This window comes from Pyrgilauda ruficollis, unplaced genomic scaffold (assembly GCF_017590135.1).
Source record: "Pyrgilauda ruficollis isolate IOZ18807 unplaced genomic scaffold, ASM1759013v1 scaffold67, whole genome shotgun sequence".
Taxonomy (NCBI): Eukaryota; Metazoa; Chordata; class Aves; order Passeriformes; family Passeridae; genus Pyrgilauda; species Pyrgilauda ruficollis.
Window position 1 is genome coordinate 1,169,182 of NW_024528488.1, and position 9,860 is coordinate 1,179,041.

General features: G+C 54.6%; 1 protein-coding gene across 1 annotated transcript; it reads left to right on the forward strand.

Moving 5' to 3' along the window:
* The first annotated feature begins 402 nt into the window (after positions 1-402).
* On the forward strand, positions 403-8,441 carry AMER1 (APC membrane recruitment protein 1). Its single transcript, XM_041484671.1, has one exon. It carries the CDS (start codon positions 951-953, stop codon positions 4,155-4,157), a length of 3,207 nt encoding a protein of 1,068 aa, XP_041340605.1. The 5' UTR covers positions 403-950; the 3' UTR covers positions 4,158-8,441.
* The last annotated feature ends 1,419 nt before the right edge of the window (positions 8,442-9,860 follow it).

The following is a 9,860-nucleotide window of genomic DNA, read 5'->3' on the forward strand; positions in this document are numbered from 1 at the left end:
AGGCAAAGCAACCCAGACCTGAGGAATAAAATTAAACCTGGAATTGCAGGAATTTGCTGTGGGGCTGTAGGAGCAAAGAGCATCGTTTGGATGTATTTTCAATTTGGGATCTCTGGCTAAACACCTCGGGAAGGTTTCCTTGGCCTCCTGTCAGTCAGAGCTCAGCCTGGGGCATTGCAGCGTGGGAGCACATTAGGATTTTACTGCATTTAATTTGTCCACCCTCACCTCTGCAAAAGAAACATGATTATTATTGTTTTATTTCTGCTGTTCCTGACATCAATCCAGGGTCAAATTTCAAACCTACCTCTCTGCTTCTGGGATAATCTGATCAGGGGTTCACAGTGGGTGTTTTTAAGGCGATTCTCTCTGGCTGCACAGATTATTTTAAAAACAACTGAAATCTTCTATTAAAAAAAGCCAGGTTAGTAAGCAAAGTGGTTTTTTCCCGGACACGTGTGTAGGGAGGACTGTGTCCTGGTTTGGCCTCCCTCAGGATGCTCTTTGGAGACTGGCATGAGGCCTGGGAGAGCTGGGAGGGGGTTTGGGAGGTGCTAGCTCTCACTTTAAGGTATCCAAACATGACCACCCTGGAGACAGAAAATCTGGGAAGCTGCAGGGCTTGGAGCAAGGAGGTGCAGGGGTCAGACCTGCCTGTCCCTAGGGATTCTAGCCAAGGGAGATGTGTGGTTTTCCTGCTCTGGTGAACTGGTACATTTAAGCAACATTTTGGTGCCTGGATTTTGGAAGTGGTGGGAGAGCTTGAAGGCTCCTCCAGCTGGTGATGGAGCCCTGAGACCCCGGTGCCTTCAGCTCTGCCCCTTCCGCTGCCGTGTCCTCACCTGTGCCCTCTCCCTGTGCCTCAGGTCGGCGGTGATGTGTCCATCCCTGCGCCCCGAGCGCCGCGCTCCCAAAGCCGCTTCCAGCTAGATCCAAGGCCGCCCGCTGCCATGGAAACGGGCAGCCCGGAGGAGCGGGACGGAGCGGACCAGCGGCGGCAGGAGGGCGGGGACGCCCCTCCCGACAGCGCCAACGGCTCCGTGGTGGCAGCGGAGCCGCAGCAGCCGCCCCCCGGCAAGCTGAGGAAAACGGCCTTCAAGCTGTTCGGGGGCAAGCGGAGCATCTGCACCCTGCCCAGCTTCTTCGGCGGCCGCGGCAAGAAGGGGCTCAGCAAGTGCAAGACCCACGACGGGCTGAGCAGCGCTGCCTGTGACAGGGGCGGTGCGACACGGCCGGACAGCCCCTCGGAGGGCGGCAGGGATGGGCAGCCCGGCCCTCTGCCCGGCTCCCGCAGCGCCCAGCTGGCCGTGGACACCAGCACCAGGGGGGATTTGGGCCAGCAGGATGGCTCTCCCCCCGGGAGTATCGAGGGGTGTGACAAAAAGCCCAACGGGGAGAAATCCTCTGTCCCTAGACCCAAGAAAGGGCTGAAAGGGTTTTTCAACAGCATCCGACGCCACCGGAAGAGCAAGGCTGCCGAGAGTGAGAAGGCAGAGCTCCCCGAGTGGAATGGGGACACGGAGGAGGCTGGGAATGCTCCTGGAGTGGCAGTGGAGAGCCGAGGGGCCGTGGAGGGCAGAGAACCAGGGCCAGTCCCTGAGGCCACGGCTGGCCCAGGGGACTCAGGGGGTGACTCCAGCTGTGGGGAGGCCACCGAGCCCACGGGCTCCGCAGCTGATGGAGGCACCTCTGAGGGTGACACGATGGCCGTGCCAGGGAACGGGGACGTTCCAGATACAAAATTAGAGGCTGAGGCTGCTGCCTGCACTGAGTTTGACCATGAGAGTTTGCTGCTGGCCTTCCACCCTGACTTCATGGACAGTGAGCCTCCCTGCCTGCACTCTGGGGACTTGCTGAGCCTCATGCTGGGGGACGTCACCTCCCTGAAGAGCTTCGACTCGCTGACGGGCTGCGGGGACGACATCGCCGAGCCCGATATCGCCGAGAGCAGCATCTCGGTGGAGCGCAGCCGCGACGCCGCCAAACGCAGCTCCTGCCTCGTCACCTACCAGGGCGGCGGCGAGGAGATGGCCATCCCTGAGGAGGCTGAGGAGTACCTGCACCAGGTGTGGGACAGCGGCGTGCCGGGGGACAGGAGCTACGGGGCCCAGGTGTCCAGCAGCAGCCTGGAGACACACGCCTCTCACGAGGCTGACGCCCACCCCTACATGGGGGATGCCATGGATGGTGTTGACCTCCTGACGCCCCAGAGTGACCAGCAGGAGTCTGCCCCAAACAGTGACGAAGGGTATTATGATTCTACCACGCCAGGGCCAGAGGATGAGACTGGAGAGGAGCTCAAGAAGGACAGACTGCCCCGGGACAGCTACAGCGGCGATGCACTTTACGAGTTTGACACCCTGATGAGCCCCTCTCATGGGGAGGAATCCCTGTTCGAGGGCAAAATCCCACGCCAGGGCATCTTCAGCTACTTCATGGACTTCTGCCTCCCTGCGGAGAAGAGCCTGATCCAGCAGATGATGGATCAGAAAAGAGGGCTGATGGAAACTGAAGAAGAGGGGATTGCAGCCATTCAGAAAGAGCTGCTGTACTGGGAGCTGCAGAGGGAACCGGTCCTGAAATGCTTGGATGTCTCCAGCAAGGAGAAGTGTCCCCGGGAAAAGCAGTGCAATGAATGTAAAACCAGAGCAGCCAGCTCCATTGGCAAGAGTCAGAGTTGCCTTGGGAGTGAGCAAGTGGCCTCGCACACCCCAAGCCGGGCTGTCAATGGTGGGGTTGCAGTGGCTAGGGCTGAAAATCCAGAGTGGAGGGATTTTCCAGGTACTCTGTGTCTGGAAAACTGTTACAACAGCCAAAAAGCCCCCGGAAGTTGCCTTATTCAGCTCACAAAGAACAACCCGGGGTTCGATGCAGACCTGGACTGTGGGATGTTTGGGGACTCCATCCACGGCAGTGTGGCCCCAGCCAAGGCAGGGATGTTCCCTGGGTTCAGGCTGCCGGAGCAGGAGCACGGCGGCGGAGCAGATCCCACCCCCGGTGAGCCCCAGGTGGGCAGCGAGCCCGAGCATGCTGTGAGCTTCTCGCAGGCTCTTGTGGAGTTCGCCAGCAGTGGGACCCTCTTCTCCAGCCTCTCTGAGAGCCTGGGGAGCTCGGCCTCCAGCTCGTCCTTCACCCAGAACCTCCCTGCCCTCCCCACCATGGTCACCTTCGACGTGGTGGACGTGGAGCAGGACGGGGAAGGGGAGTGTGAGCAGCACGCGGAACTGACCGCGGGCGAGGACATCGCCGAGGCCTTTGATGATGGCTATGGACAGAAAGAGTCGTTGGCTGAATGTGACGAGAGAATGTCCCTGGGCTTCTCCCCGGGCTCCTTCCAGAGCTGCAACTGGGGGGTGGCCAGCCTGCCCCGCCACCTGCGCCTGCACGGGCTGAGCCCCTCCATGCCCGCGCCACTCTCCGTGGACCGCAGGAGCCGCTCGCTGGACACGGAGAGCCTGGAGTTCGAGCTGGCCGAGCCGCAGGGGGCCCGGAGTGGCCCCCAGCCCTGCCGGCTCTGGGCCAGGCACGAAGCTGGCAGGAAGGACTCTGCTGGAGCCAGGAGGAGCAGGAGCAAGGAGGAGGGTGAGCTGGTGGCTCCCGAGGGCGGCTTGAGCTGGCCGGGCCTGCAGCACCTCCAGCACGGCACCGACACGGCTCCCGGCGGGATGGAGCTCTGGGACTTCGCTCCGGCTGGCGCTGTTGAGAGCGTCTGGGAGCCATCGGAGCTGCCAGACACCGTGACCCCTTTCCTGCCTCTCTCCCGGGGTGGCATCGGGGAGGCTCCGGAGAGGCGGCCCCAGGAGCCAGAGCTGAGCAGGCACCCGCTCCGGCCCTCCAACCTCCCGCTGCAGCCCGAGGCAAGGCGGGCCCGGGAGGCGGCCGGCTCCTTCCGGTACCACGCGGATGTCCCCAGGCTGTCCCGCTTGTTACCCCTGGGAGAAGCGGAGCTGCCCCCGAGCTTGGGCTTCGCCTGCTCCCCGGAGCACCGTGCCAGGGGCAAACCTGTGGGCATTGCCCAGGGCGTGCCGCAGCATCCCGGGAACGGCAGCAGGGACGCCGAGAGCCCAGAGCGCTGCGCCGAGCCCCTCAAGGGCAGGGCCACCCCGGGGCATGGCGCCTGCCGTGGCACCGTGTGCAGTGTCACTGACGCTGAGTAGCTGCAGGAATGTCACCGTGTCACCCGGCTGGGGGGGTGCAGGAATGTCACCGTGTCACCCCGCTGGGGGGCTGCAGGAATGTCACCGTGTCACCCGGCTGGGGGGCTGCAGGAACGTCACCGTGTAACCTAGGCAAGGCTATCTGCAAGAATGTCACTGTCACCAAGCCAGAAGGCTGCAGGAATGTCACCATGTCACCATGCTGAGGCTGCTCTGGGCAGGGCTGAAAGGGGAGCAAAGGGAGGGAGAAAACAGGGAGCAGTTTGGGGAGGACTTGAGTTTGAGCTGGGCTGATGCTCCTCTCCCACAGCCATCCGTGGCCTTGCCCCTGTGGATGCTCCGGAGGCAGCTTGGAGCTGCCTCCAGGATTCCTTCATCACCACTGAGGCACTTTCTGGTTTTCCAGCCCTCTCCAACACCAAGTGCAGCAGCAGCCCCTGGCAGAAGCTGGGGATGGACCCGTTGCTGGTGTGGCAGGTTGGGGTTTGTGCAGGGCTGGGACTGGGGGAACAGGCCTTGGGCAGAGTTTTGAGGGAAATTGGGCTGTTTTCCTCTTCTGGGTGAAATGTTTTGGTTCAGACTCACTTTGAATGTCTTCCAGCCCGGGCTCAGTGTGGGGAGCTGGGAGGAAGGATGCTGCTTGTTCCAGAGTAAGGATGGGGCAGGGCAGCTGGAAAGGGGAACTTTGCAGCAACGTTTTTATTTATTTGATTTGTCCTTGCCCCAAAGGAAAGCAGGAGCTTTTGTGTGCGTGCTGATAATGTTCTCCAGGTCTAGTTTCAGTTTGCTCAGAGAAATGTGCTGTCCATGGTGTCCCTTTGAAGAACAAAGTGTTGGTCCCTTCTTTGTTGTGGTCTGTCTTCACGGTGCAGAATTCCTGGTGGAAACCTTTCCTGTGCTTTGTCCTGGGCTCCTGGCCTCTCCAGGGCCATGGGGACAGGGATGAGGCCTTTGAAATAAGCTAAATTTGCATCATGCCTGTAGCTGTGAAGTGGCAGATGATGTTACTTTCTCAAAAGGAAGCTTTGTGGCTTTTAAATTTAATTTTATTATTTTAAGGTTGTTTTCTTTGCATAAACCCACAGGAGGAAAGTTTTGTGATCCTTGGAATTTGGGATGGGCCACAGCTACGTTGGGCTTCACTCCTCCTGTCTGGAGGGAACAAAAAACCTGGAAGCTGCAGGAGGTTTGGGATTTTATGTCTCTTTGAAGGAACATGGAGGAGGGACACAGGCTGAGGGCACAGACTTTGTCCTGTGAGCTCCTGTGACATCTGTCCCAGGCTCCTGGTTCCCTCTGTGATCCCAAACCCCCTCTGCTTTGGTCCAAACCCCCAGCCCATGACACAAAGCTGCTTCCCTCTGCTGTCCAAGCTCTGTGTTCTGAGTTAATTCCATTACCAGTAATTTTTGTTTTCCCCCACCTCATTGCCCTTTCTCAGTTTTTCTTTGCAGCAGAGTTTGTAGCATTCAAAAAAACAAAAATCCCAATGTGGAATTTTGGAGTTTTGCCACATTTGTGGAGTGAGGGATGGCTCTGCTTGGGCCAGACTCGATTTTCCTGCTGAGGCCTGCCCTGCTGGGTCACCCTCCTGCTGCTCTCCTGCTCCACATGGATGTGGCTCCATCAGCTGCTCCCTGCCATCCCTGGATTTCCAGGCACAAGGAGCTGGTTTGGGTTTGATGGGTTTTTCTCCCCCAAGCAAAATGAGGTCTTCATATTCCTTTTGAGAAAAGGTTCCTTCTGCCCTGTCCTTGGATGTCTGGGAAGGAGCAGGGAAAGGCAGGGCCAGGCTTGGTTCAGCCTCTGTGTGCGATGTGATTTTCCTGCCGAGGCAGAGCAGATCCATCTGTGCATCCATGGGCTCAAACTTGAATTTTTCCATATTTTCCTGCCAGCCCTGCTGCAGGGAGTTCTACAGGAACCTGCTGTGCCATGGTTCTTTTCCCTCATCCCTCTGGGACACCAGAGAGGATTTCCTGGGACACACCTGGCTCTTGGTGCCACTGCCACACCCAGAGAGGACAATGTGGTGAGCCAGGGGAAGGTGCCCTCGCTGGGGGTTATCTCCCCTCGTTAGCACAGCTGCTAATGAACATGGGATGTCCCTCCCTGGAGCAGGGACAGGGCCAGCTCTGTGCCCATCTCACCCCACTCCCACGGGCACACCCTGTTGGGGACACCACAGGGACTTTGTCACCCCCTCATGCCCCTGGCTGGGTTTAATCCCTGTTTTCTTTCCTTTCAGCGTCTCACCAAAGGCATCTCGGGGGTTCCAGGCTCTGGAGCTTTGTTCAGCCAAAGTCCTGCTGAGGGCTGGGAATGTCTTGGTGCTAAATGAATGTTCCAAGGTGTCACTAGGATCCTGGGGTTGGGTGTAGGTACGAGGTGGGGAGGTTCAGTGGGAGCAATACAGCCAAGGTTTGCTAATCTGACTTTATACCAAAGGTTTCTCCTCTTAATTCGATGGGAATTCAATGAGGCAAATATCTCTGGAATTCAAATGAGTTTTCCTAATGCAGTTTAGTCACTAATTTGCTGCATTATTGGCAGATTCTGCCCCATTAACCCAAAGAAATTGGAATTTCTAGTGCAGTAATTCAGCCTGTAAATGATCACTGCAGTAGGGATTGGATTTCACTGCCTGCTGAGCCATGCTTCCCAAAAAACCCCACTTGGGATCCATGGGAACAAAGCTGGGCTGGAGCTGGGTCAGTCCAACACTGCCTTACCCGAGGAGCTCACATTTGGGGATGGTCACTGAGGCTTCTTATGCAAAAGGGCTTCCCAACCAGAAACCAGTCAGAAAAGTCAGGAACAGCAGGATGTTTAGGATATTTAGGAAAAACTTGAGGAATTCACCTGTTCCTTGCAGGGAAGTGAGGGACTGTGGCTGTGAAGCTGTGATGGAACCACTGCCATTGGGGTCAGCCTGCTAAGAGGTTCTGTGTTGCATTCTGGGGACTTGGGGGTTTTCTTTCATTTGGTTGTTTTTATACACATAAGGAAATGGTTTATTTTCTCTATTTTTGTATAGTTTTGCATTTTATAGTCATGGGGAAATTTTACAGACTGTTCTTTTATTCGTGTGTCTTGTCTTTCCAAGTGGCGTGGTTTGCTTTTCTCATGGATAAAAGGCCATTCCTGCTGCTGCCGTGCCCAGATCCCACCCTGCTCCCTGGGAATGTGCTGGGGGCTCTTCCCAGCCCCCCAGCCCCTCACAAACACACTTTGCACACACTTGAGACATCCTTAACCCTCCTCTGTCGCACTCAGCTGTCTGCCTTTCAGTGTTGTTTTTAATCTGAATGTGTGGATTTTGGTGATTTCTCCCTTCAAGTGTTGTAAAAAGCCCACAGCTTTCAGCTGAGGCTTTTCCTGCTGTCTGCTGATGTTATTTTATCTCACACTGGGGCTTTTCTTCAATCCCTGTGCAGGAGATGCTGTTGGCTGGTGCATGGAAATGCTCTTGGACAGGTTTCCTCTCCCCTTGGTGCTCCCTGGCTGGGCTGGGATTTCGCCCTGGTGCCTGAGGATTGCTCCTTAAATAATCCTGGGATTACCAGGGCTCCCCACCTTCTCCTCATTCCCTTCTCCAGGGAGCTCCAGCCCTGTGCTCTGCATCACTAAAACATCTCCCTGGATTGACACTGCCTTGAACTTCAGGATCAGAGGAGAGGAGAGCTTCTGGAATGCTAAAATCCAGCCCAAAGCAGATTTTTCTCCCTTTTTCCCCCAGCAGCGGTGGCAATTGTCACTGATTTGGCTCTGCAGAGATTTTTTTTTTTTTTTTTTGTCTTCTACTTAATAATTTGTCACCTAATGGTGCTTTTAAAAGTTTCTCTGGATTGGGTTTGCCCCATTCCCCACAGGGAGGGACGGGAAGGTTTTTCACTGAACATTCCTGGGGCACTCAGACCCACCTTCCACATTCCCTCTGCCCTGGAATTCTGGGCTTCCTCCTCTCCAGCTGGGGCCTCCTGCTCATCTCACCCACACTGAGTCACCCCAAAGCTCCATTTGGGTGAAGTGAGAAATTCAGATCCCAAAAAGCCTCTCAGCTGTAAGGAAATAATGAATTAGCCCTTGTCCTTGGCTGCCCCACCCTGCTGCCAGGCTGGCAGCTCCTCCCGGGTGACCAACCTGGCTGAATTTGGGGTTTTTTTGTTTCCTTCCTGGTCTCATTGCTACTAGTCCTTTCAAGTTTTTAATGTATTGATTGTGTTTTAAAATGAATGTTCCTTTCACTGAATTCTAATGAATAAAGTGCAGATTTTTAGAGAACGTTGGATTTCACTGGTGGTTTGGTGTTTTCGTGCTTATTTTACCCTTGATTTAGTGTTTTTTCTTTCCCTCTTTGTTGGTTATTTGCCAGTGAGGTGGAATTTTCCATGGGAGAAGGCAACAGAGACCCTTTGGAACAGGATAAGGCTCCCAAACCCTCATTAAATGAAGGCTTATTATCCATCCTTTAAGGCTCCAAGGAAGATTTTCTCTCTCTGGGCTCCCAGGCAGGAAGCAGAGATTCCCTGGCTCTGAGGTGGCCCCACCTGGCTGGGACATCCCTGGGATGCCAGGGAAGGGCTGGCAGGGATGGTTTTGTCTTGGATCCTCTCAATGTGTTCCTCAGGTGCTTCCCAGCATTTCCAAATGCATTGGAAGATCCAGGAGAAGAGTCCTGCTCTCCCGGGGCAGGAATTGGATTTGTGAGAAGCTGTAATTATCTGGAGAGCCTGATGAGCTGAATGAGCCCGGGGTGAGGCTCTGTCCTTTCCCTCTGCACCCCTGGAGATCTGGGCTGGAGGGGTGGGCAGAGCTCTGCCCTGAGCCTTGCCAGCCTCTCCTCCTCCTCGTGCTGCTCTCCCTCCCTCCCTCCCAAGCCTCCTTCCACTTTCCCAAAGCCTCTCTGGGAATACTGAGTCTCCATCAGGGCTCCCTCTCTGCTCCCTGGGCCGTCCCCCGTGCTGCACCGTGGGGAATTTTCCCCTTCCCAGCCTGGATCCATCCCTGGTTCATTTTAGGATCAAACAGGCTCTGCCACGGCCACGGGCTCTGCTCCTGCACCAGCAGATGTGGCTGAGCGCTGCTGGGAAACCTCCCTGCGCCTTCAGACACTGCTCGGGCACCTGAGGAGCTTTCCAAGATCCCAGTGCTGATCTCCTCCCGCTGTGACCCCACAGAGAGGGCTCAGGGCTGCCCAGCCCAGCTCTCCCCTCCAGCAGAGGTTGCTTCTTAATATTTGTTAGTATTTATTGATGAATATATAATCAGTATATAATTTATAATATAGATAATGTAATCAATATTATATATAATATAATAAATATAATATTATATTTATAAATAACACTATTTCTAATATATATTCAATATATTTATTTATAATTACATATATTTATATATCTATGCTTTAAAATATTTTAATATTTCTTTATACATAATAAATATTTATATAAAAATATAAAATTATATATAATATATATATTATAGATAACATATTTTTATTTATGTATATATACTTTTAAATATTTCAATATATATGCTTTAAAGTATATTTTAATGTTTATTTCACTATATTTTCTGCTGCATTTCAGCTGGGAATAACCCTCCTCATCCCACTGGAAAAGCCTCCAGCAGCTCCCAAAGCTCTGGTGCAGAGGCTGTGGCTTCTCCTTTGGGGTTCAATAAGGTTGGTGTGGCCCA